The 27,683-nt window shown below is 45.5% G+C and overlaps 1 protein-coding gene across 4 annotated transcripts in view; it reads right to left on the bottom strand.

The window, feature by feature from the left end:
• TTF2 (transcription termination factor 2) overlaps nt 1-27,683 on the bottom strand; it is a 37,220-nt gene that overhangs the window by 4,716 nt on the left and 4,821 nt on the right. For 3 of the 4 annotated variants that reach the window (XM_090056069.1, XM_090056088.1, XM_090056097.1), the window contains 16 exons: nt 26,334-26,400; nt 24,587-25,603; nt 23,415-23,541; nt 22,275-22,475; nt 17,860-18,017; nt 14,681-14,762; nt 14,253-14,369; nt 12,948-13,098; nt 12,207-12,312; nt 9,549-9,739; nt 8,373-8,526; nt 6,154-6,245; nt 3,015-3,097; nt 2,147-2,274; nt 1,727-1,897; nt 1,189-1,247 (listed from right to left, as the gene is read on the bottom strand). In XM_090056069.1, the coding sequence (XP_089912195.1) occupies nt 1,189-1,247; nt 1,727-1,897; nt 2,147-2,274; nt 3,015-3,097; nt 6,154-6,245; nt 8,373-8,526; nt 9,549-9,739; nt 12,207-12,312; nt 12,948-13,098; nt 14,253-14,369; nt 14,681-14,762; nt 17,860-18,017; nt 22,275-22,475; nt 23,415-23,541; nt 24,587-25,603; nt 26,334-26,400 (2,904 nt within the window). The remainder of the gene's footprint in view (nt 1-1,188; nt 1,248-1,726; nt 1,898-2,146; nt 2,275-3,014; nt 3,098-6,153; nt 6,246-8,372; nt 8,527-9,548; nt 9,740-12,206; nt 12,313-12,947; nt 13,099-14,252; nt 14,370-14,680; nt 14,763-17,859; nt 18,018-22,274; nt 22,476-23,414; nt 23,542-24,586; nt 25,604-26,333; nt 26,401-27,683) is intronic. The other variant, XM_090056079.1, reaches the window with a different exon arrangement.

Below are 27,683 nucleotides of genomic sequence, written 5' to 3'. Positions count from 1 at the left end.
AATCTCCGGAAGATCACTCCAGAGCCTAATGCTCACAAGTAAGCCTCACCCAATCTAGAAACAGGGTCTTGAGCCTGGACTGACAGAACAAATTACTGTCAATCAAATGAGATTTCAGACCTATTAGAAGCTTGAGCTTTGCCTGAAGTTACCCTCAGCGTATCTGTAAATACAGAAAGTATACGGGCATCATCTCTTGAATCAATTTCCTTCTCCTACAAACAGGGTGACCATATGTCTTGGATTGGCTGGGAGTCCCAGATTCTACAGGCTGCCTTAGTGTCCCAGCCATTGGAGACAATTTAAAGGAAAAGTCCCAGATTGGTGGGAATTTGGGAGCCACAGGGTGCATGTGCGTACGTGTGGCAGGGCCAGAACAGCTGTGGGGATGCATTAGGGAGTGTAGTGTGTTTCTCATCAGAGCTGGGGCTGCAGGTTGGGACCAGGGCGTGAGCTCCGTTTGTCCCCTGTTGACTCATGGCTCCATCCTGGCACCTGCAGCCGTGCTGTGCGCCCTCGGGCCAGCTGCACTGAAGCCTCCAAGTGGAGAGCCTGGCCATGCCCTAACCTGGGAGGGGGTTGTGAGGCCGGGGCTAGCTGCACCTACTTGGTCCACAGACGTATAGCCAGGATGTGGCTGCAGGTGCTGGGATGGGGCTAGAGGCCCAAGTCAGAGTGTACACTACACCTCCAGCCCAACAATAATTATGCTCACCCTACTACAAAGCATTTTGCATTTAAATTGTCCAAAACCCCAAAAAAACCCCAACCCCCAAAACCCCAAGAGTTCCCAGCTTCCAGACGGAGTACATAATGAAAGTCCCTTCAATAATAACCTAAACAAAAGCCAAAAAACATTTGTTTTTTAAAAACAATTTATATGCACCCTTTAGGGATTAGACTGAACCAATATCTTGTTTTCCTACCAAGGTACATTCTTTGGCACTTGACTTTATTTCAAAGAGATGCTGCCCTCCTCCATAACACAGCAGTGTCTTTATGCCCAACAGAACTCCGGGCTTCCTGGCTTATGCCACCATTTCACAAAGCACACGAAGTGCTACGATATGTTGAGGATTTTACTAGAGTAGGAATTTTCTTATATATTTACTATAAACAAGTTCTCTCTCTCTTCTCCATTCCAAAACACATCCCTCCTCCCCAAGAAAGAGAAGCTGGCATATTTACCTTTTCTGGGATTCTGAATGACTTTGGATGGCCTTCAGTTCAGCCAGGAGATGAGATATCTGCAGGGGAAGAAATCAGCCCACTCGTGCTGTTATATGCCAGTCTGTGCTCTATTACTATTTGCCAAAAGAGGAGACGGTGAGTCCAGACTTAAAGAGTTGAACTTCCTGTATTGGATCAGGCTACAACCATTTATTTCTCCCACTCGGTTATGATTTTAACAAACTCCCCTCTACTGAGACGTTCTGTCCTGCTCTGAAGACCTAGTGATTAGGACCTGCCTTGACAATGTATTGGCACAGTAGATCCTGTTGGTTTTATTGGAAGACCCCTTATAATTACCACCTGTGCAGCCGGAGGAGTGCAGCACCCCTAGTATAGGCTAAGCAGTGTATCTGAACCTTCACAATCCAACTGCCTACTTGTGTAGGCAACTGCAAATGTTAGGCAACTGAAATGTATCAGCATGTAAAATAAACCTGTGAGAATGCTGAAATCTACGACATCCAAGAGGATGACAGAACCACAGCCATAATACCTTGGTGCTCTGTCTGGTGACTTCAAAAAGATCCACACTGAAAGCTGTGCCATTGAGGTAGACTGTAGATTTGGAGTCAGGGCTTTGGAGTTCAGACAAGGTCAAGGCGCTGAGTTGCTCTTCAAGGGAAAGGGAGATGCCGTCGCTGTTCAAGTTAGCTTGATCCAGAGCCTGCAGATGTAGTAATTAAACCAAACAGACCACAGTAAGGATGACTGACAGCCAGATGCTGCATAAGGGCTTTGTGCCATTGCAAATACCTTCATTCAGAAGTTGTTTCCATTACAACCCACCCAAACACTCCTTAGCTAGGAGATCTGACAAGATGACAGCACAAAGGGATGCTGGCTGCATCTGGTGTTTCCCCAACCCCTAATTCTACCTACTGCGTTAAATCACCATACAAGATCATACTGTTACCATTTTTAGCAGGGAAAGATGGCAGCAGCATTGGCGGAGTCTCAGCAACATGGACAAGACATGGACTGTACTAGAGATCTGGGAGGTCCCTCCTGAGACATCTTTTTGGCCAGCTCCAAATTCTTGTGCTAAGAGGAGGGAAGGAAACGGAAGAAAACCTCAGGAGTACCTCAGAGCAGCAAAGTTTCACTCTGAGGCAATGAAAAGTAAAAGTAAAAGGAGTGCAAACATGTAACTCAAAGGGAACAGCATTAAACCCAGGTGAACAGGGCACTGCATCCCAAGAGAGTCCATGGGCTTATCCTAACACAATTTCCACTGGACCTCTCAGTAATCTCCCTAATCCCCTGCTGAGGAGATGTTACCTTTCCCCCCACACCTTTTTCATTAATAACAGAGAAGGAATTTAAAGCCTAAAGATGGAAGAAGGCAGCAGAGTCAGCATGAAAGAACTTCTGAATCTTGACTCTGTCTTGTTCAAACCACCAAACAAGAATGTTGCCCATTTAACTCTTCCCACATGTACTTTCTTAAAACCCTGTACTGTGCCGCCTCCTTCCTTACCCACCACAAAAGGATAAAAAGGCTGCATCCTGTGCCCTGTTCCTTAAAGGGAAGCAAAAAAAAAATGTTCTGCACATACAACAGTGCTTTCAGTTCCTGTGTCATGCACCAAACCAAAGCTCTGCTGATTCTACAGCAGCCCTCTTGGGCAGCAGGAGTGGTACCGTTTGAGGAAGCATCTTTGGGTGCTTGGAACTGAGTTGTCCTCAGTTGGGCACCGCCTGTTAATTTTAAAACAGAGCTTCCTGATCACTTTAAATACACTCCCCTGTAGGGATTTCCAAGGAACAGTCTCTATTCTAACCTTTGTCAAAGGGGTTACCACCAGGGTATTGTTTGGCTTGACTCTTCTGCTCTTGTCTCTTTAAGTAAGACTGCAGCGTGGACCTGGCAAAACAATGGAAGAGGAAACAGCAGGGAGAAGCTGGAGACAACCCAGGGGTACCAGCTGCAATCTAAACAGATAAGTGGATAAAAGCTTGCCCATACACTACTAAAACTTGAGCTTCACTCCAAACAAACTAGTAGGCTACTAGTTAATTACATTACTTTGGGAATTTCTTTATGGCAGATTCTTAGTATCACAGGAAATCAAATTCATCTGAAAACATAAGGATGGCAAAGAGATCCACTACAGAAAGCATAGGGCAGGGACAGATAAAATACAGCCTGTGGGCTGGATCTGGCTCACCAAGCACTTTCATTCCGGCCCCCCCAAAAAATACATTGCACCCTGCCCAGCCCTTCCACCCATGAGGGTGGGAGCAAGGCACCCTTGTGTACACCCCCCAAACATACCCTATTGCGCCTCACTCCATGGGTGGAAGGGCCAGGCCCGGACAGCACACAGCTTCCAGGCGGGGCTACTGCTGCTGCAGCCCCCACGGGCCTGCTCTACTTCCCCAGTCTCCTGCTAGCTCTGGGCAGCAGGGAGGGAAGTGGCAGGGGTGGGGCTGCAGCTAGGCAGGAGCGCAGAGCGTGCAGCTGGCAGCAACGTGGAGCCCATGCGTAGGGAGCAGTGGTAGCACAGAGCTCGGGTGGGGAGCAGGTGGATGTGAGGGAGGGTGGGGGGTATGGGGAGCCCCACACACTCCCCCTATGGTATGCAGCCCTAGCAGGTGGTTGGCAGAGGCGGCAGCACGTGGGGGGGTCTCAGGGCGCTCGTGCCCAGTGCAGGTCCCAAGTGGGGCACAACTTTGGCCAGCACTGCACATCACAGTGAAGAGCACCGTCGGGCAGTCTGTACCACTGGCACTCCCTGCACTTGCTTCCCTGGCACACACAGCATGGGAGGGAAGCCCCAGGTGCCTTCCCCTGGGGGGTGGAAAAGGCAGCTGGCAGCCTGAGGCTTCCCAGCACCAGTGATACAAACTGCCTGCTGTGCTCCTCAGTGCTATGTGCAGTGCTGGCTGGAGCTGTGCTCCGCTGGGCACCAGAGCCCTAAGCACCCTTACCTGCTGCTATGCCATGGGGGGAATGGGGGAGGGGGTGCAGATCTCTACACCCTCCCCCACACACCACACAAACCCACACCCTGCCTCCACAACTCCTCAACATACCCTATGCTCTGCAACGTACACAGCCACACCCTCTCACAATCCCCCCACAACCCCTCCACACCCCACCATACACACATCTTTGCCAATGACAAGGGGGGGGCAGAGAAGGTGGCAGCAGATTCTGCATCCGGCCCTGCCCCCCCACACCTTTGGGGCCAGGCCCCTTCCTCCTCTCCCCCCTGCCGCTTCAGGGCTGGGGCCAGGCGGTGCCCCCCTCTGTCTGCTGGCCCTGTCCCTCCTCAGTCAGCTCCATCGTCACCACCGGCCTATCTACTCTGTCACCACTGCCTGGCCCTGAGCGCACCCCACCCCACCATTTGGGCCTGACCCCTTCCCTTCCCTTGACCTGTTGCTTCAGGCCCAACCCCATTCTCCCCGGTGGTTTAGGTTCAGGGCTGCTCCTCCTGTCCCCCCCACACCACAGCAGCCCTGACCCCATTCCCCACCCCCTGCCATCATGGTGGCACTCTGCCTCCTGCTGTACATAATGCTGTATTTACACTCTGATTGGCTGTCTTGGCAGCCAAAAAAGCATTACAGACAAAGGCTTTTATATATATAAATATAAAATAATTATGCAATCCCCTCTATATACACTATGCAAACACAAATCATGACAAAAATATTTTTTGCTATAAAATTAAAGTGTGTTCTAATGTTTGACTTTTAGTGTATGATTTGGTTTCTTTCTGGTTCCAAGATGCCAACCCGTCACCCCACAATGGAGTATTTCAGGGAATGTGGGGGCAAAGGGGGGGACTTCCAGTGCCAAAGGTCAGGGGTTGGTGGGGGTGGGACTTCTGGTCCCAAGATGGCAACCGGAGACAGGGCACCTGTCAAGGGGTGGGGCTACTCACGTGGCCCGTGACAGCTCACCAGAACTCTTTAAGTGGCCCCCCACCCAAAAAATTGCCCAACACTGGTATAGGGGGAGAAACTGAATGATAAAAATAGCCTGCCTTCAGCAGGAGCCTGAGGCCTGAGAATCCTGGGCAAAATTCAAGTGAGCGTCTGGAGAAAGATACTCAGAAGAAAGGACTGGATAACAATGATGCTTAAAGTGACAAGGGAACAAGTCAGACATGGGTGTGCAGTACGCAATGACCCAAATGCCAGTAAAGTTTTGGGTTGCATACCCAGAGTCCTCAGAAAGGGCAGAAAGGAGATACTTTCTGTTTTGTGGAGTGCTAATGCAAATTAATGTGAGCATTACGTGCCCAGAAGCAAAGCCACTTCAGGAGTTAAAGGGATTGACTGAATAAAGATTTAAAATGGTAAACGTGTACAGCTTTTGTAAGCAACAACCCAGCAATAATGGAGATAAACACTGTGAAGGGAGAAGAAATAGCTTTTTAAGAAACAAATTCTTTGGAGGCTGGTGAAGGAGTCTCACATGGCTCTTGTCCTACAAACGAGAACAAAAAATAGAAAACATCCAGAGCATAAGCAGAGATCCAAGATGGGTTGAGCTGAGTGAGCAGGAGTGGGATATTACCAGAAGAACTGTGGCAATCCAAGAACTATAGTCTTCATCAGACTATTTCTAGAAAAATCACCATCACCATCGTTGCCATTATGACCCTTGAGAATGTTGAAAAAGGGCAAAGTTTTTACCACTAAATCTGTAGACAAAATGGAAGTAAAATACATCTGTTGCTTATTCACACTACCGATCATGCTCTTGCCTGTGGAAACACTGAAGGGAGTGCAATAGCAAGGATTCCAAAAAGTACAGCAGACTGAGCCAGAGCGGAGAAAAAAAAACTATTGAGAAAGCAGAATTTGTCAAAAAAATGGCCCATATTTAGCATAAGCAGATTCCTAGCTGTTGTTTTAATTTTGCTGTGAAAGGATGGGAGTGTTCTCCGTCTACCACTCTCATACCTCGATCTTGCAAAAAGCACATTGTACACAGACTGCTCATCTTCAGAGAGTTTTAACTGGTGCAGCCGAGCATGGCGCTGAGGCAGAGATACCTAGAACAAAAGAACACACATGGTCAGCCAGCCATATACAGTATGAAGAATTTAAAAAGGAGACCCCAGAAGCTTTGTCAGCCCCTACATCAACCAAGCAGCGTGCAATACTCTGTTGCTGCAGACAGCACACAGCTTGCCTGACTCTTCGTCCCCCTGCCTGATGATTTAGGAGTCCTGGGGAGGAGCGATATACTTAGTGCCCTCTCAAGGAAGGAAATCCTTCATGCTGCTTTAGGTTGGAGGCCTAAGAGACTTCAAGGTGTTGGAGTTTCCCAAGCCACCTCCTCACGTTGCAGCCTGGAAGGACTACCCTGTATTTTAAAAATGGTCAAGAGTGTTAGGATTGGGGCAGATTTCTTGACCAATTTAATCTTAAAAAAAAAAAAAAAATCACAAAAGTTTAAGGGAGCCAAACCATGTGGAAGGTGTTTCCTGCTGGCCTTGGGCCTTCTATCTCTCTGGCCATAACAAAGAATAAGCAAAGCTGACAGAGAGGGTCTGTTTGGGCATCTACCCTCTTACCCCGCACCTGGGAGGCATGTGCTGTATTCAAGTTTCAGTGGCCATAATCAACATTATTGGGCAGATACCCCTGTGGCCCAAAACGTACATCACTAACCCCTTCCCTACAGATCCAATACAGCCAGAGCAAGTATTTATGACTTACTAGAAAGCCAAACTAGAGATCACCAAGTGTTTCTTGTTTCAGGCACCAAGCCAAGCCAAGCCTAACTCCATGTTTGGACAGTCTATGCAACCTGCACACCAGGCTCCTGCAGCTTATCCTTTCCAATTCCCACTTCTCTGGTGTTCTCCATTTAAGACATAGCTAGTTTAAGAGTGAACACTCAGCACTGGCAATAGCAATTTTCAAAAGAAGAAAAAAACCAATGCGTCCTAGGTCTCCAAATTGTGAAATTAAGACCAAGCAAAAGTTGGAGCATTTTTTTGTCTCTAGGGTAAACAATGCATATTTTTCAAGCTTTTACTATGTTCATGAAGGCTGGAAACTTGCTTTCAAAAGAAGGAAAGCTGAGGCTTGTGCAATAACAGAAGGAAGGGCTTAAAGAAAAAACACTGCCAAACTTAAGACTCTCAAGGACAGCCAAGAGTTGGCAACATGGGGAGCTAAAAAGGTCTCATTTGTTATCTCTCGCACTGAAAGAAATATGACATTTGATAGTTTTCTTTATCTAGACCTGAGACTGGTTTCTCCCTCAGCTCTGCAGTTCAAAACAAAGTGCTTCCCAATGACAGGACAGTACCACATGTGGTTCCAAGAGTTAACACAGTATCACACAGGTCCAGGAGATGGTTCTTTTTTCTGGGAGGCTTAAACATCCTAAAGAAACTATGACACAGACTACTTGACTAGACAGTTGTTAAGCTCTGCCTGTCTAACACCTAGGCAAAGAGGAAATGACAGCAACTGTTAGAAAAAAAGGCAAACAGACAACTAATATTAGGCCGTGCCTCTCAACCACATGGCATTGATTTTTTGTGTCGAAAAAAGCAGCTACCTAGTTCTCCACTCAACTACTGGAAACTATAAGCTATTCACCCAGCAGTGGTGTGCGCCTCTGTTTACGAAAGGGTGCTGAATACTGTGTTAATCTATCATTTACTAAACAGAATGGATTGCTCTCTACAATTTTATGTTCGCTTATAAAACTGTCTTTGGTGCTGCACTGTTAAAAACCTAATACGCACGCAAGCCTGGATAAAAAGATGGTGCATGCAATGATTTCTGTTCTCAATGTATCCACATTCACTGTTGAAGTGCCCATTAAAGGGATATACAAATGGAGTTAATTCACATTTTGTCTTCTCTGCCTTGAAGACATTCGGTATTCCTTTTCTAATCAAGTTCAGCTGCATGTTCCAGCTCAGGAAACTGGATAGCTTTCCCCTGACAAGAAAACAAGCCTACTAACAAAAGGGGGAAAAAAACCCCAAACCTTAGTTTTGTTTCCTGGACTACAGAACAGAGAGAAACCCAATTATATTTATGACAAGGCTCTATAGGAAGAAAACTATCATCTGATTGCTGCAGGGAGGACACTGGCATATTTGGATAGTTCCCTTTTTACAAATGCTGTGGAGCAGAAAGAAAGCAAGCATTACCAGGGGTTTTCCAGTTGAGTCTAGCTGGTCCTTAGTTCGCCGCAATAAGAGGTTCCTGGTTAAGATACTCAGTCTCTCTCCTCCTTTCACTGTACGGTTATCTACTTGGTACTTCCACACCTTGAATTCATCGAAGGGAGAGCAACGCAGGAACCTGCAGGCAAAGGGAAGTTGAGGAAGACCTAGTCAATACCAACTGCAGGGAAGTTGGAGAAGATCAGAACTGAACTGGATTCCTTCTTCCCATCCAAAACCACAGATTTCCAATCCAACCTTATAATCTATTAAGAAGAACGTCCCTCAGAACAAGAGACCACAGAAGTAATAGCACATCTTTGTATACTAAAATATAAACTGCAGATCTTATTCCCTGTGGCATTACAGGCACTTCACTTTGTTCTCAAGTTCATCTTTACTGCTACGTTTCTGAACAGCTTTAATATATGGTCGGACAAAAACCATCAATATTTGCCAAAAGGCAATACATCTTAATGATCCTACTCCTATATCTCAAAAAGCACCTAGTCACCTCAAATTTAGGCAATCAGGGAATGGGGAGTTCCTTCTGGAACTTGAAGGTAAACTCAGGAATGAAATCAGATTTTTTTAATCATGCTAAAACAAACCAAAATGAGAAAGGAAGAGGTGAGAATAGGAGGAGGGGGAGGGGGAGCCTATTTATGTTTATAAACCCATTTGTGGGAAGCCACTGTAACACAAATAAAATTCTTATTCCTAACTAAGTCCTAACAATGCCACAGGAGAGAAATAATGACTGCAAAGTGAACAGATGTATTCATTAAGCTCTGTGCCATGGACAGTTCAACGCAGCTAAGATATATGGAGTGGATGTACCCTCCTCTCAACCTTATGAACACCGAACGGCTACAAGCAGTAAGTCAAGGGCCCAGAGCGCAGAGACATTATAGACTCGTAGACTACTACTGCAGCTGAGAAACTAATGTCAAGAACTGGAAGAATTGAGATAACTATTGGCCTAACCAGAACTTGTCCTTATGAGAAGGTTGGGTTATATTGGATTGCTGAAGAATTGCTGGATAGAGATACCAAAATTACTTTACATGAGGTCCCAAGGTTTAAGATAGATAGAGGATGCTGACACAGTGCTCAAGATACCAAGAGCACATTTTTTTGCCCTGCAATGGGTCAGCTCACCTCAGCAGTGAGTACACATCCAGCAGATTGTTTTGGATTGGTGTTCCAGTGACAGCCCATCTTGCATTAGCTCTCAGCCTGCACAAAGCTAAAGAGGTCTGTGCTTTGGGGTTCTTGATATTGTGGGCCTCATCCAGTATAATCCGAGCCCAGGTAATGCGGAGCAGAGAGGAACAAGGAGATGATGTATCCTGGATAAGAAAGCAGACACAGATGTATAAACCAAGGTAAGGCCTCGATTGGGAAAAGCAAACATCCTGGAAAGCCATGAGTCACTAGGTATTTTTAGAAGCAAGACTTTCCTTGTTTGGAAGCCCCAGAAATTTCCTTGTGGGTCCCTAGCTTCCATGTCAGTTCTATTTTGGGTCTCTTCTCATTGGTTTATTGGGAACACTTGTTACTTCAATGTAGCAGCCCTGCAAAACTGTCCAGAAATTTTACCAGCCCAGAGATTAAACACATGTGCCTGCCCTTTAAAATTCATATTTTTTTCGTTATTCTTAGGGACCCTATTTTAATGTTCTGCATGACAAATACTGATGTCAAGTAAGCAGAGTTTTGCCTGGTTGTGATAATGGGATTCATGTAATGCACGGCTAAAAGGACTAATCTAACCACTTTAAACATGGGCACAATACACTTGCGTAACCCCAGGACCAGGTGTTGCTAAAACCATAAGTAGGCCCCTTGTACACAGATAAGGGATAAAATTACAATATGCAGGCACACCCAGGGAGCCAAGATGCACTTCTATCTATGCCAGTGGGGTCAACCTTTTGGGCAGATATATCCCAAATTAAGCCCTACCTCTCCCCAAGTATCCCTCTAATCCTTGACTCCCCAGGTTCCTGGGATTCTAGGAAGGGGAGGGGGGAGGTTAAGCCTCCAACTGTTCAGACTGGGGTGGAGGCAGGATGCTGAGGCAAGAGATATGTCACCACCAAGAGCTAAAATAGTTAACCCTGTTAACCCTTCCCTGGCCCCACAACCAGTGCAGTTTGATTTGGCAAGCAGGGATCCAACGCCTTGAATTCTGCAGCAACTTCAGATCCTAGGAAGGATTAACCTGGCTGTTGGCAGTGACACCCAATACCTCCTCTTGCCACAGTGTCCTGCCCCTGCTCTACTCCATGCAGCCAGGGAGTCCAGTTCCCTGCTTCCATTCCAGTGCCTCTCATTATTAAGCACCTGGAGCTTAATAATGCAACAGATGCTCAAGCCACTTGTGGCATGCATGCTGTGCTTTGGCCACCCCTGATCTGTGCTATATGGTCAACTAAAAGTTGAACTGGCTTTCACTCTGGCATGGATGCTGCTCCATCCTTTTTTGGGAAACAGCATTTAAATGGTCCCAGTGTCAGAGTTTAGGAAGATTCAAAGCTACAGAGATTCATATTTTAACAGCACACAAACTTCCTGGGTGGGTAAAGGAAACAAAGAGGAGATTCTACTGCTTGTACATGCTGCTTCTTATTTTAAAAGGACAATTCAACTTAGTTGCAGTGGTGCGTGAAAATTACAGATCTACTATGGCTATAAGAAATGCTTCAGACTCTTGTAACAAGTTTAGGAACGATGATTTTTCCATGTTTTTCACTTGCATTTGACTGCACACTCTCTAGCTCAGCTTCTCCTGTTCAAACAAATCTCTAAAAATAACCACAGGGGACTGAAAAAGAACAATAATTTTCTCTCTCATGCTTCACTTACAGCATGCTTGGGTGTTACTTGTAACAAGAATGGTGTAGCGCAGTGGTTTTCAACTTTTTTTTTTTTTAAATCAGGACCCATTTGTAAACACTGACGGCCAGTTCTGACCCAGTGCCCCTGCCCTCAGGCCCCAAGTGGATGGGACAGGAGGTGGGTGTGTGGGGCAGAGTGGGGTGTGTGTGGGGCATGAGAGTGGGGCGTGGGGGGCATGGAGGTCCTCAAGCAGTCCCTTGCAGGCTAGAACTCTGACAGCCTGTAAGGGAAAAGATGCAGTTTCCCATGTTTTTCTCCTTTAAAAAGGAGACTCCATTTTTAAAAAGTTTGTTCATGATCCTTTCATATAACCTTAGGATCCACTTTTGGGTTGCAATCCATGGGTTGAGAAATGCTGGTGTAGTGGGTCACCTGGCTAGCCTGCCAGACTCAAATCAGTGCTTGAACCCTCAAACTAACTCTCCTTATCTGGTCCCAGCCACAGTCTTTCTCTGGGCTTCACAACACTGGTGATACTGCCCTGGGTTTTGTCTGCACCACAAAGCACAGTAGAAAATACAAACAATCCAATATAAGCTTCAAGCCCTGGGTTAATTCACACCATAGAGCACAACAGAGAATATAAACAGTCCACAATGAATACCCACAAGCATGGGTTAGTTCTCACCCCGTGCTCTCTTCCTCCGACAGACCTGTTTCTCCAGGCAAACAATTCCCCCTCAAGATCCTCTCTCTCACTTCCTCTTCCTGTCCCCTTTTATTTTCAGGTCAACCAGTCAACTTCCCCTCTTACTATCTGACTGATCTGGCTGCATCCCTTTAGGCACACAGCTGGTTACCAGCTGGCTAATTGCTCCAGGCTGCAACACTGCACCCTGTTACAGATGGGTTATGTTACTTCTAGGATCCCACCCCCACAGAAAGCAGTCCCCACCCCAAATGCATGCTTCTTACCTCCATGCTGTGGTCCTCTGCAGGGATCTCTCCCTCTTCCTTTTTTGTGGGCACTTCCTTGGAGACAAGGCTGTACGTGGTGACAACAACGTCATATTTGGATAGTCTGCACAAAAAGCAGAGAAACTGATGAGGGTGGAGAACCTGCTTTGTACAACAGACAGAACCAACACTTGAGAATTTATAAGTTGGGGCAGTTAGGCAAGAGCTGGTACATTTGCTACCGACCATTAAACTCCAGCAGGCCCAAAAATAAGTCATGAAATAGAGGGCAGCGGAAAGGTGTATGATATCTGTGGAGCTCTAGTGCTTTACAAATAGAGATTGGCATAACAGCCCACTGAAACAGGCAAGAATTATCCTCATTGCAGACATAAGGAAAGCAGAGAAATGGAGGAAGAGGCAGATAACATGGCAAGTCAGTGATAGAAAACCCAGATCCCTCAACTCCAAGGCCCCTGCTTAAACTTAAGATCATTTTTCTTCAACAGAGCTGGAAACTGTTTGGAGCCTTCCACTCTAATGACTGAGGTGTTGTCAGCATAAATGAGGATATCAACCACTACTGACTGCCATTGCCAACAAGAGAGGGGGTGAGATTGTATCACATGCCTTAAGATGCAGGAGCATCAACATGTGAGCTAGAGCCAAGCTCCTTTTCTACTCTGACACCAAGAGCCTCCTGCTACTCAGCAGAAACATGCTGCTTCTGTTGCAGAACAGTCACGGCTTTGTACTTACACTGCTATATCTTTGCTCCGGTTAGGTCCGTGGTATAGATAGATCCTCAGTTTGCCACTGGTCACGTGCCTCTCAATCTCCTTTTTCCAGTGGTGGAGCAGGGATGCAGGACAAATGATTAAAGTGCCATGGGAGACCACAACAGGGGAATCTTAAACAGAAAGTTCAGAAGAGGAAATGAATCAGCAGCATGAGTACAGTAAGGGGTGGAAGTCCCTACCCAGTTGCTGCAACCCTGCTAAAGTAGGCCTGTTGTTCCTATTGGCACAAGTCTGCAAAACAGATGTGTGTTTTCCAGCATTCCAGAATTTTAATGTACTCCTGGGGTTGTACATTTTCTGGAGAAAGCCTGTATGAACACTAAAAGCACAACTCCTCCATAAAAAATGATGTAAAACATCAGCTTATTTTGAATGTGCTTGACAGTCTTGGCTGCTGTTTAGTTGTAACAAGAAGTTTGTATATAACACCCTTCCAATAAAATCAATAGCTAAAAATGTTGGTCTTTCAGTGTTTCACATTAAAAGTGCTTTATGATCATGAATTTCTATATCAATTACCAAGACCTAAGTTACTACAGCTTAGCTGACATTTACCAAGGATTAAGCACAGGCACACACAGTTACCACAGTGCATTCAACACGTGGTAAGTCACCACCTTCTTAACTTGCTTTCTTTCTTTCATATGGCTTTAGAAGCAACAGCTATCATCACAGCTTTAATTCCAAATTCCCCAACCAGATTAATGCCTTGGTGGAAAGTGAGTCTAACTCCAGGATGTTGCCCTCAAACTTGTATCTGGGGCAGGATGCTATTATGTGCTCCATGGTTTGGTCAGAGTTTCCACAGCCACAGCCAGGCAAGGTTTTTAGAGGCCACTTGTATATCAGGGGGCCATACTGGCCCTGTCCAGTGCACATCCGATTAAGGGTTGTCCAAATGCTCTGTGGAAGGTTGAAGCCTGGTTGTTGCATTATTGGGTCAGAGACAAAGTGTTTATTTGGGAAAGTGTTTTCTGCCCAGGCTTTCCTTTACTTGCTGTAATTTGTTGATATCCTAACTAGACGGCACCTATAAATCCCAACATCCATGTCTCTACTCTGAGTGGAGCACTATGATTTCACAACATGCTTTCTACAGGTCTGCCTTTTGAGCCAAGTTTGGAGCTGCCATATTGTGGACTTCTGTGGAACAGCCCTTGGCCATCCACATACCACATTAAGCCCACTGTTGATACAAAGGCCACTTCTGTCAGCACACAACTTTGAGAAGATGGAACTGCGTTGCAGCAAAGATGTTCTATACCATGTCTAGACAGCCACATTTCTAATTTCTTCTCCTTTTCTTCCCCCTTTGTTTGATTTTTCTGGGTCAGAATGAGTGCAATCATTGTTAGGGTCTTCCCCAAGCCCATGTCATCTGCTGAAAAGAGAAAAAAATAGAAGAATCAAGACCATCTCATGGAATGAGTCTACATAGCTCAAATGCATGCTGAGGCCCTCCCAACTCATATGTAACAAACTAGGATAATCTTGAAAGGACTTAGTGCCTCAGCCAGTGATTTGGATCAGGGGTTAGTTATTATATTTCCTTAGGAAAGAAAGAAAACAGACTTTGCCAGGGGATGGATTCTGACTACAAATGGGCATCACCATTGCCACCACAGTGTCGTGCAGGTTTTTGACAATATTAATTCCCCCTGGAAGGACACGCTACAACAATACCATGCTTACCCAGAATTCCTCCACATGGTCGCTGGCTCTCCCTCCAGAGTAACCATGCCAGGGCCTGCTTCTGATGCACCAGCAATGAGACCTAGAGGTAAAATAGGGGAAGAAATAGATTTGGGGCTCCTGAGGCAACTCTCAAGAGACCATAAAAGCTAAAGAGGCGGTGGTCATGGGGGACCTAAACTACCCGGACATCTGCTGGGAGACACAGACAGCAAAGTCCCACCGCTCACGCAGGTTTCTAACCTGTGTACAGGACCTCCACCTGACGCAGGAGGTACATGGTCCCACTAGGGGGAATGCCTTACTGGATCTGGTATTGGCAACGGGGGATGACATAGTAGGGGACCTACAGATCGGTAGCCATCTGGGGGACAGTGATCACCTAAAAGTACAATTCAACATAAGGCGTCGAGTGGGTAAGGTAGCCAGTAGGGTGAACGTGCTGGACTTTAGGAAAGCTGATTTCAGCGAACTCAGGCGATTAGTGAAGGATGCACTGCAGAGTAGTAGTTTTGAAATGATGGGAGCCCAAGAAGGGTGGCTGTGCCTTAAGGAAGCTATCCTTCGAGCACAAAGCGAGACGATCCCCGTGCGAGGTAAAAGAGGGAAAGGGGCCAGGAGGCTTCCCTGGCTGACCAGAGAAATCCAGGGCAGACTAAGGGCCAAAAGGGGAGCACATAAAAAGTGGAAACAGGGAGAGATCACCAAAGAGGAATATACCTCTTCTGCTCGTGCTTGTAGGGAGGCAGTTAGACAGGCCAAAGCTACCATGGAGCTGAGGATGGCAACCCAAGTAAAAGACAATAAGAAATTGTTTTTTAGATATATAGGGAGTAAAAGGAAGGCCCAGGGAGGAATAGGACCCCTGCTAAATGGGCAGAAACAATTGGTGACGGACAGAGGGGACAAGGCTGAACTCCTCAACGAGTTCTTCGCCTCAGTGTTCCTAAGCGAGAGGCACGACAAGTCTCTCACTGGGAGTGTAGGGAGGCAGCAGCAAGGCACCAGACTTCCATGCGTGGACCCTGAGGTGGTGCAGGGTCACTTGGAAGAACTGGATGCCTTTAAGTCGGCAGGCCCGGATGAGCTCCATCCGAGGGTACTGAAGGCACTGGCCAACATCATTGCAGAGCCACTGGCGGGAATATTTGAATGCTCGTGGCGCACGGGTCAAGTCCCGGAGGACTGGAAAAGGGCCAATGTGGTTCCCATTTTCAAGAAGGGGAGGAAGGAGGACCCGGGTAACTATAGGCCAGCCAGTCTCACCTCCATCCTTGGCAAAATCTTTGAGAAAATCATCAAGGCTCACATTTGTGAGAGCCCGGCAGGACAAATTATGCTGAGGGGAAACCAGCACGGGTTCGTGGCAGGTAGATCGTGCCTGACCAATCTAGTCTCTTTTTATGACCAGGTCACAAAACGCCTCGACGCAGGAGGAGGAGTGGATGTCGTATACTTGGACTTCAGGAAGGCCTTTGATATGGTATCCCACCCCATACTGGTGAACAAGTTAAGGGGCTGTGACTTGGATTACTGCACAGTCCGGTGGGTGGAGAATTGGCTGGAGGGTCGCACCCAGAGAGTCGTGGTGGATGGGTCGGTTTCGACCTGGAAGAGTGTGGGCAGTGGGGTCCCGCAGGGCTCGGTGCTTGGACCGATACTCTTTAATGTCTTCATCAGCGACTTGGACGAGGGGGTGAAATGTACTCTGTCCAAGTCTGCAGATGACACTAAGCTATGGGGCGAAGTGGACACGCCGGAGGGCAGGGAACAGCTGCAAGCAGACCTGGACAGGTTAGACAAGTGGGCAGAAAACAACAGAATGCAGTTCAACAAGGAGAAATGCAAAGTGCTGCATCTAGGGAGGAAAAATGTCCAGCACACCTACAGCCTAGGAAATGACCTGCTGGGTGGCACGGAAGTGGAAAGGGATCTTGGAGTCCTAGTGGACTCCAAGATGAACATGAGTCGGCAGTGTGACGAAACCATCAGAAAAGCCAATGGCACTTTATCGTGCATCAGCAGATGCATGACAAATAGGTCCAAGGAGGTGATACTTCCCCTCTATCGGGCGCTGGTCAGACCGCAGCTGGAGTACTGCGTGCAATTCTGGGCGCCGCACTTCAAGAAGGATGCGGATAACCTGGAGAGGGTCCAGAGAAGGGCCACTCGTATGGTTAAGGGCCTGCAGGGCAAGCCCTACGAGGAGAGATTAGAGAAACTGGACCTTTTCAGCCTCCGCAAGAGAAGGTTGAGAGGCGACCTGGTGGCTGCCTATAAGTTCGTCAGGGGGGCACAGAAGGGAATTGGTGAGTATTTATTCACCAAGGCGCCCCCGGGGGTTACAAGAAATAATGGCCACAAGCTAGAGGAGAGCAGATTTAGATTGGATATTAGGAGGAACTTCTTCACAGTTCGAGTGGCCAAGGTCTGGAACGGGCTCCCAAGGGAGGTGGTGCTCTCCCCTACCCTGGGGGTATTCAAGAGAAGGTTGGATGTGTATCTAGCTGGGGTAATGTAGGCCCAGCACTCTTTCCTGCTTATGCAGGGGGTCGGACTCGATGATCTATTGAGGTCCCTTCCGACCCTAGCATCTATGAATCTATGAATCTAAATGCCATTCAGAGACATGCCAAGTTGGACATGACCTGGTCTCATAGTCAAACTACAACTGTCTGCTCAGCACCTGCCTCTCCGTTCTCTTCCAAAATTAATACCCACATCTGCAGAATCTTACTTCACAATCTGCCTTTTTGCTACAGCAAGAGACTGCAACTGCTGCGAAACAAATCAAATTGCAGTAAAGCTTCATACGCACATTTGCAATCTGGGAAAAAAATTAAATGCCACACAATTGCAGGGAAAAAAAAAATCAATAAGTCTTTTACAAGCCCAATATCACTTGTTTCAACAGCTTATTCAACTATCTAGACATGTGCTTACTAGGCACCACGTGAATCTCTGTGCAGTTTGGAACCTATTCCTATTCTGTCTTAAACTGGTGTTTGTCTTGACTTAAATGGGCCTACTGTACAGCAGGACATTTGTCTAGGAAATGGCAACATGCAAATATCACCCATCTTTTAGTATCATCATCATTGGGATTATGTTCCATAGTAGTGATCCCAAGAAACACTGAAAGCTCGGCTGAGCAGTGCTTTCACTTCTGGCCTCCTCACCCTTAGCCCAGATGGATCTGCGGCAACTGTCTCCTCTGTGGGGCAAGATTCCAGAGATTTATACAGATGGTCAATGGCATCACTTGTGGCGTCACGCACAGTCCTGATCCGATCTTCAGTCATTCTGCCCCCATACAGGTTTTGCATACTGGAATTCACTAACAAAAAGCATCAGTCAGTGAATAATGTTTACAGAACTACTTGGTGCAGACAGACTTAGGGACTGAGTGCATGCAGACACCAAGAGAAGCAGTGCAATGTGGTAAAAAACAGGGGTTTGTATAGCTGGTCACACCAACCAACCCCTCTGGGCAACGTGGGGCTGGTTGTTTCACAGTTGGCACAGCTGATTAAATATACTGTGACAAACCGCTGTTGGAGTGTGCCCAGAACCCCAGCTTTCTTCCTGCTGCTCTGCTTCTTGTCCACAAGAATTTGTCCCTAAAGTCACTTCTCACCAATCTCAGACCAGATTTTGCAGCTCCAATGAGGGGAAACTTTGCTAGCCCCAGGGATCTTAAACTTGGTTTGTAAGAAAGAAGTAAGCCTGAAATTAATGACTAAAATCATCTTTACTACAATGAAATCAGGAAGGTAAATAAAACCGATCGTAACACAATCCTTCAGAGTCTTCTCAGTGTTTCTAGAGCTGGGCTTCCTGCTGGAGACCAGGATTCTCCCTAAGGCAAGAGGGATTTCAAGACAACTTTTTCCAAACAACTACCTCCTAAACACCTGCAAACCATTCCCCACCCACCCACCTCCATCTCTACTATTCTATCCAGTGTCAGGGGAGCACATGAGCTCCTGAGATTAAGGGCATCAAACATTTGCATTGGGCTTCTCACAGGCCAGACAACACACCTCCACATTTGGCCCACAGGGCTTCTTGCTGGGGCTGCCAGAGTGTTGGGGGGCCAGCATGTGGAGGTTACGGGTGTCACTGCTTAACACCACTGCTGATGTGTGTTCCAAATAGCAATTGAAAATTAGAAGTTTGGTGGCAGCTAAACAAAGCTGTGGGGAGGCTGGCTCTTTAGCTCAGTGGCAACCAAATGCTTTTTTAGAGAACTATTTAAAACGACTCCAAGGTCTCTTTCCTGAGTCATAACCAGGAATCTGGGTTATCCATTTCCCACAGAAAAATAGTAAACAGTGGATTTTACCTTTTACCAGAGGCAAACATGGATTTCTTGTTTTACCAGAGAAACCTGTGGATTTTCTAGTTTTGCAGTGAGCTCCCTGCAGGCTGGCACAGTTCCAGCCTGCAGGGAGCTGGGAGAGAGCAGGAAGGCAGTGAGATAGGGGGCAGCTGCCTAGTCGGGGGGGGGGGGAGGGGGTAAGACTTGGGGCCTAGGGCCACAACACATGGCTGCAGGGCCCCAGGAAGGAGCAGGATGGGGCTCCACGCGGCTCGTCTGGGAGGTGGGGCTGGCTCCCCACTGCAGCACGCACTCCCAAGGGGGGTGGCAGGACCTGTGCCCCCCAGCTCTGTGCACAAGGCAAGCACAGGCTGTGGGTACAGGCTCCCGTCCTGCTGCCCTCCCCTGGAGCCTCTGCACCCTGGATGGCAGGACCCGGTGTGGCACAGCACACCGGGGTCATGAGGAGAAGCTGCTTGCTGCTGGGAGTTCCCTGCTGCCCTGGCAACGTGCCTCTTGTGCGCAGGGCTGCAGTGAGGGCAGTGGCACAGGGTTGTACCCCTCAAAGCAGCCCTGTGTGCAGGAGGCACATTGCCAGGGCACCACAGAGCTTGCACTAGCAAGCAGCTTCTCTGCACAGCTCTGCTGCTCTTGGGCTGCCTGGGGCCATGTGCATGGAGATTTCACTGTGCACCCCCATTTCCAGATCACTGATGAAAATGTTGAACAAAACAGGGCCTAGCACAGAGCCCTGCTGGCCCCCCCGTTTGACTGCCCTCCATCTTGAAAAGTGACCATTTAGTCCTATGCTTTGCTTCCTATCTTGTAACCAGATTTCAGTCCAAGAAAGAACTCCCCTCCAATCCTGTTGCAATGCAGTTTTTTTTAGTCTCTGGTGAAGAAACTTGTCAAAAGCTTTCTGAAAGTCCAAATATATATTACTGTCAACTAGATCCCATTTCTCCGGGTGCTTGTTAACACTCTTAAAGAATGCAGAACTTCCCTTTACAAAACCTATGTTGGCTCTTCCCCAGCAGACCATATTCGTTCACATGACTGCTGATTTTATTCTTTATTATAGATTCTACCAACTTGCCAGGGATGGATGAGAGACTCACTGGTCTGTAGTTTGCAAGATCACCTCTGGAGCCTTTTGTGAAGATGGGAATTATATTCACAACCCACCAGTACTCTGGCACAGAGGCTGTTTTTAACAATAGGTTACACTGTATTAGTGGCAGTTCTGCAATTTCACTTGTAAGCTCCTTCAGAACTTTGAGGTGAATGCCACCTGGCCCTGCTGACTTGTAAGTATTTAGTTTATTAGTTTGTTTTAAAACTTCCTTTATTGTCTTTTCAGTGTGGTCCAAGTCTTCAGACCCATCTACTAGAAAGAACTGATCTGGCATGGAAATTTTCCCAGTGTTCTGTGGTTAACACTGATACAAAGAATGAATTTAGTTTCTCAACTATGGTCTTGTCATCCCTGAATACATCTTGTATACATACACCCTGTTCACCTAATGGTCCCACCAATTTTCTAGCTTGCTTCCAGCTTCTGTATTTGGAAAAAAAACCCCAACTTATATTAATGTTACCATCTCTTGCTAGACACTTCTTAAATTCTTTTTTGGTTTGCCCACTTTTGCTTTTACACTTGACCTGCCAGAATTTTAGAGCTTTCCTGTTTTCCCCATTTGGGCATGCCTTCCATTTTTTGAAGAATGCGATGCCTTTCTACCTTGAATGGGCTCCTTAACACTGCTATTAAACCACGTAGGAGTTTTATTAGTCCACTACGCACTCTTTTGGACTTGAGGTATATACTTTTGTTGAGTTTCTATATTTTATTTTTAAATGGAGTCTAAGCTGCCTGTAAGTTTCTTACAGTTTTGACTGCTCCTTCAACTTCCTTTCTAACTACTTCATTTTTGTGCAGTTTCCCTTCCTGAAGTTGTATTTTGGCATGGTGGACTTATCTGACTTACTCCCTCCCACTGGAATGTTATAGCTGCTATAACAAAGTGGTTCACCAACAGGTACCTCTTAAACCAGGTCCTGTGTGCTACTCAGGATTAGATCTAGCAATGCTTCTCCTTTTGTGGGTTCCAATATGAGTTGTTGTAAAAAGCAGTCATTTATCACATCTAGAAATGCTATTTCTACATCACACCCTGATGAGGTGTTTAACCAGTCTATATGAAGATACTTGAAGTCTCTCATCGCTATTGCTAGTCCCATTTTAGCAGCTTCTCTAATCCCCGCGAGCATTTTATAAATCACTTTCACCTTCCTAACCAGATGGTTGGTAATACAACCCATCTACTATATTCTTTTTATTCAAGTACAGGATTTCTACTCAGAGATTCTATGTCAGTTTTCACTGAAGATGAATGAAAGATTTCAAGATTTTTATGCTGTTACTATCTATACGATCCTTAACATGCAGTTACACTATTCCACCTGCACATACTGCCCTGTCATTCCTAAATAGTTTGTAACCTGTTAAAACAGCATCATCCCAGCAATTATAATTGTCTTTTTGCCAAGTCTCCAAGATGTCTACTGTCACCATTTAATACCAAGCATTCTAGTTCACCCATCTTGTGTAGGTTTCTGCCATTCTTCTCATTCCTAGCTAGTTGATACATATCCTGGTTCTGGATACTCTTCTCAGGAAAGCAATTGCTTCCCTAATTTGGCAGCAATCTATGCATCTAACCTGGAATGCAGACAGCCATTGCCTTGTGGGAGGGTGGGGAGAAGGGGGAGAGAGGGCAGTATTTAACACCTAACTAAACAAAGCCCAAACTGTGGCACATATGAACAACTACAACAAATAATAAAATTGCACATTAACTTAACATTAGCTGTAAAGAGATACTGAACATGATAGTTTTAAAACTAATTCAGGAAAATATATATGCATGGACATGGCAAACCCCAAGATCAACTCTGCTCTCTGGGTTTATGTCATACATTCGCCAAGAGAGCTCTACACTTAAGTCTAGACTGAGAATTACATGCTAGGATCTGAACTATTGTTTTTTTTTTAGATTAATATCTGCAAAGCTGCTAACAAAATCTATCACTGAGCAAAGCTTCCAAGTCTCTGATATACCAGACCTTTCTTCTTCCAGAAATTACTCCCCAAGATACCTTGCACAAAGTGACTGCAGAGGAAAGTAACTGGAAATTCTCACTCACCCACAGAGTTCAAAGTATTTTTGTTCTATTTGCAAATTTTAGTTACTTTTTCTTGTACAACTATACCTCCGTAAACATGACCATAGTATTTGCTGAACCCCAGGGAGGGAACTGGGCCATGGCAATGCAACCCCAGAGAAGAGGCAGCAAAAGGATCCTGAAATGGCTGCTGTTTTTTCAGCTTCATAATATTTGTTGGTTCAGTGCCTGGGCTGCTGGATGTGTTGCATAGTGGTTCATCATGGTTTTTGCTGTTCCTGCTGTTTGCTGGTTGGGAAGAAAAACAATGAAGGTCAGAGGACTGATAATGGTCAGCTCTGGTGCAGCCCAACAGAGAAGACACCAAACATTTTCACTAAATAGCTTAGTAGAGACATGTTAGTGAATCTCAGTTCTTTCCCCAGAGCATTTGTCCATGATACAGAATAGGCCAACAGTTTTAACACGTTTGTCTATGAACAAATGAGTCGTTGAGTCTCAACTACCTTTTCCTTCCTTCTCCACTCACTGCCTAGAGATAAGTAGAGGAAATTCCCCCCACTACTGCCTCTAAGCTGGAGAAATTCAGTTTCTGAAGCTGTCCACTCAGTTCTATTCATCAACATTAGTTAAAATATATTAATTACTTGTGAATGAGGCAGGCCTGGAGGAGGTGACAGCATATGCTGATAACATTAACTAGACATCCATATCTATTTTAGGCATTACATTTAATCTGATTGAGAAATCCTATTGAGGATTGCAAGGAAATTTAAGACATATGTGCTCAAGACAGTACATTGAACACAGTAGTTAAAATTAATGTAAAATACCTTCTATACTGGGCAAGATTTTAATTTGGGAGACAAAGAAAATTGGACTGTGTAATACCGATCAGTTTTCAGACACTGACGATTCATGTGACTGACCCAGGCACCCAGCAAAGTTAGTCGCAGAGCTAAAATAGAATCCCTGTCCAGTTCTGGGCTCTAACCACAATATTTTATTAGTGGAATGCCTAATTCTAAATGCAAACAGGGGAGGGATACCTAATGCACTCAGTTGTTTCAATTAACATTTTGTGATCAGTATCTATTGGGAAAGCTGTATCAAAGATGCTAACTATGTACACATCCATATTAGGTATAAATTAATACTTTTTTTTTTTTTTTAAATCAACACGGAATTTAGACAGACTTTTTGTGAGATTCTGACCAAGCCACGTACCTTCCACTTCACTTTCTGCTGACAAGAGATTGAGAGTACTGAGTGCAGCTTCCAAATCCTGCACTTGCTTTAGTAACCTTTCACCTTTATCTGGTAGGGCCTGAACATTCACTGCTGCCAAAGTGCTCTGAAAAACAAAACCCAGAATCCATGCATTTTGTGCTCACTATCAGGAGACTCTTGACTCTGCTGTGTAGCAGTCAAAGCTCAGAGGGTGAAAACACATGACTTACAGGTTAAGAGTTTGCATTTTAACCTAAATCAGGATTTCCAAAAACAGCTTAAGCACACTGGAATCTGTGGAACACTTATAAATCACTGGACACTACTTACCAAAAATAAGTTAACTATGACTACACCTTAGGGTAAGAAGAACAGAGTCAGAAGCTCTGAAAGATACTGGAAAAAAAGGAACCAAAGGATCCTGAAGCTCCTTGCAGCTCAGTAATCAGGGTCCAGACTACATTCTTTAAGGTTTTACATTATGCCAGACTGCATATCAGAATGATCAAAGTACTATTCTGATCTGTATGTGACAAAACAAATGCACTGTTGAGGTGACCCCAGCATTCTTTCTTAACCATGGCAGGGGGTCAAACTTGATGATCTGCTCAGGTCCCTTCCGACCCTACCTACTATGAAACTATAAGGTCAAAGACCTTAGTCCTGATGATTAATAGACAAACCTGAAAGGATTCATCTCACTTTCTATATCCCAGAGGGAATTTTAAGGTCAGTCACAAATATTATCTAGGATGTCTTAATAAATAAATAAATAAATAAATAAATAAATAAATAAAGGGTTGCTTTCTAGAGTGCTACCATGTTGCATTTTTTTCTTTTTAAATATGAGGTTGGCTGGAATTTAGATACAGCCCATGGGTTCTAAGCAAGCTGCTAGCATAGTCTCAGATGAATATAGACTAGGTACCCCTAAACCAGGGGGCAGATTACTTCAAAGAAGCTCTTTCACAAAATTTCAAGTTAATGTAGATCTGACTGACTGGTGCCTGGCCTAGATTTTCAAAACCCTGAAGTGGTCACCATTCTCTGAGCACTTCAAATAGCTAAACTCTAACAGCATTTTGATTCTGCTGCCCAAGAGAACTGAAGCATACAGCTGGCTCAGGCACAAGAACATCCAAATTAAGTTATGTGACAGTAATAATGACCTTCTTCTGTTTCAGCTGGATTTGAAGGTGGCTGTGAAGGCCTTTGGAGTCCAATACTTCTCCCTTTGGCAAAGATATTTCAAGCCCTGGGAAACTGGAGAGAATATTTTGCTCACTTCTCCCTGATGGTTTTGCAGGAATGCCCCCCTGTTGCAAATCTAGCTCTGGTCTATCAGCCTGGCCTCCCCCCAGCGTAGGAGAAAAAAATACAACTTCATCTTCGTTGGTGCCAGAGTGTCCACTACTACATTTCTCCTCCCTGGGCACTATTCCTGACTTTGGTGGTGCTGCCTGTGCCAGAGGACCTTCAGGTGGCATGAATACTGATGTTGATGGCTCTGATGTGCTTGAAGTCTCCTGTGAAATCACGCTCTGCCTAGCTGTCAGGCTCTTCTCACAGATCTCCCCACCAGCATGTCCCTCAACTTTTATCCATTTGTCCTCATGGGCTATGGAGAATTCCTTTTGGAGCTGTTCCTCTCTCAGAAGAGCAGTGTCTGCCTTTTGACTCTTAGGGCATGAAGACAAAGGCTTTCTATTCCCTTCTCCAGACAAGACATCCTCCACTAATGTCGCACTTGCCGCCTTCTCCACATGCTTAGAAAACTTTGCAGGCTCTTTGCAGATACCATGTTTCTGTCCATCACAAGAAAGGTTTCCCTCTTTTTGAGTCTCAGGCTGACTTGATTTAGTTTGGGAACAGGCTTCCTCCCCAGCTTCTGCCTTCTCTCCAGATTGTTTCTTCATAATCTTCATTCCTGCTGAAAGATCTCTCCCTTTCACAGATTCTGATGTCAACTTTTCTTTTGCATCTAATACTTGTGCTCTTTCTGCCTTCTGTTTTCCTCCTCCTACTGTATTTTTTTCTGTGGTGTCTTCATTTATTTGTTTCCAGGAAGACACTTCACAATTCTTGTTGAGAACTCTGAATGGATTTCGTTGACCATTGGGATTACAGAGTAGAGCTGGTGCATGATGGCATCCCAAATCAGTGGGCAACCGGGAAGTTTTTGGATTCTGCAAGATATCAATACAAGAATTAATTCCAGAATAAGCATCTGACATCCTGTCCACCCCCTTACTTTACCCCAATCCACTCAAACAAAATCTTAGGCTCAGTGAAAGCCATCGTGCCTACCACTCCAATCAAGTCAAGCACTTGCGTGCCTTTGATTGTAGAAGTCACTGAAATTTTCCTACCTCATCTATCCCTCCCCAGGGACTCATTAGCAGGGATCCTGGTTTTCTCTGATAACCCCCTCTCTCCCGCAATTTTTTAATTAAAAAAAGTAACCCAAAATCCACATTTTGCTGGGATTAAAATGAAACACCACTAATATATAATAAATAACTATTTATATATATAAAGTGGTGTTTCATTTTGATCTCAGAAAAATGTGGATTTTGGGTTACTTTTTTAAATCCAAAAATTGGGGATTTTCTTTAATCAGAGAAAACCAGGATCCCTGCTGATTAGGTTAGCTCTCAACAGCACCTAGTTTCTGGGATGAGAAATGGGGATTCAACCCAAGCCTTTCATAATCTAGGACATCCCCAATGCCACGATGTAATAGAACTGGTTTTGCCCAAGCCTGTAAGACAGGCCCCAACATGAAAGATTGCACTCTGAATACTGAGCACTGCACACCAGACCCTAGAAACCCTTGCAGGAAGCATTAAAGGTTACAGAGTGGACAACCAAACAATCTTATGGTTTCATGAGCAGATATAAATGACCCATTCGTACCTGCCAGGGGATGCTTCCACACCACCTCTTTCCATCCTTCTTACTCTTAAGGCATCGATAAAACAGTCTAGTGGAGAGTGAAACAAAAACAAGAGCTATGAGAGTTGATTCTAACACTCATATTAAGTGCTCTCCCACGGCAATTCAATGGGCATGGGAAACGTCACATGGCGTCAGGCTCCTGAACTACACATTATCTCTAAAAGCTTTTGCTATTCAATAATGATCACATTTAGTAACTGGCCACTTCAGAGCTTTCTACAATCTTAACATTCTCTGGATAGAGATTCAGTCCTTCTGCTTAATCACCTCTCTCTTGTCTTGAAATGAAAACTGAAGGTGCACTGGCACATAATATTCAAAGCTCTTAAAGGCAAGCCACACCTCAGGAACCTCTTGTGTTTTACCAAAGCTCAAAACAATTACCAATACATGTAAGCGATGAACAATCATGCTCGAGTGATTTATCCCAGAACTGCAATTGCATTTTCTGGCTAATTATCCACATACCTAGCATTGAGTACTACATTCCAAAATCCTGAGCATCTGCAAAACAGTTGTCTTAAAATAAGCTGTTTTAAAAAAATGCCTCCCTTTCCCCCTCAATTCAAATAAATGTTTCCTTTCCCCTCAAAGTGAAATTATTCTCAAAACCAGAAATGCCTGACATCCATCCTAGGCAGGTTAGAGCTTCAGAGACCAGCATTTAACAGCCCTAAAGGACAAGAAATGGGAAATTAACACCACTAAGAATAAAGGATCCCATCTTTGGGACAGATTAGAACTAGACTAAGTTGTGACATATTTATGTTTAGTGTGCAACTGCAACACACCATTAGTTATATTTTTAAATCTACTAGTGTTAAGGAGGAAGGAGGAGCCAGGAAACTATAGGCAAGTTAGTCTTACCTCGATCCTGGGTAAGCTTTTTGAGAGAATAATCCTGGCTCATGTCCACGAGGGGCCAGCGGAGGGAGGTTATGGTTAGTGGCAACAACACGGGTTCATTAGAGGCAGGTCCTGTCAGACCAACCTGATGCCTTCTACGACCAGGTCACCAAATCCTTAGATGCAGGGGTAGCAGTGGATGTAGTCTTTCTGGACTTTAGGAAGGCCTTCGATGCTGTCTCTCATCCTGTTCTCATTAAAACACTAGGAGACTGTGGCGTCGACACCTACACAGTCAAATGGGTCGCCAACTGGCTGGAGGGCCATACCCAGAGACTGGTAATGGATGGTTCTTATTCGACCTGGAAGGGTGTGGGCAGTGGGGTCCCCCAGGGCTCAGTCCTCGGGCCCGCACTGTTCAACATCGTCATCAGTGACTTGGACGAGGGGGTAAAAAACACC

This window comes from Crocodylus siamensis, chromosome 1 (assembly GCF_052110815.1).
Source record: "Crocodylus siamensis isolate JL-2025a chromosome 1, ASM5211081v1, whole genome shotgun sequence".
NCBI classification, from domain to species: Eukaryota; Metazoa; Chordata; order Crocodylia; family Crocodylidae; genus Crocodylus; species Crocodylus siamensis.
Note: the sequence above shows the minus strand (reverse complement) of the source record. Positions and strands in the feature narration are given on the sequence as shown.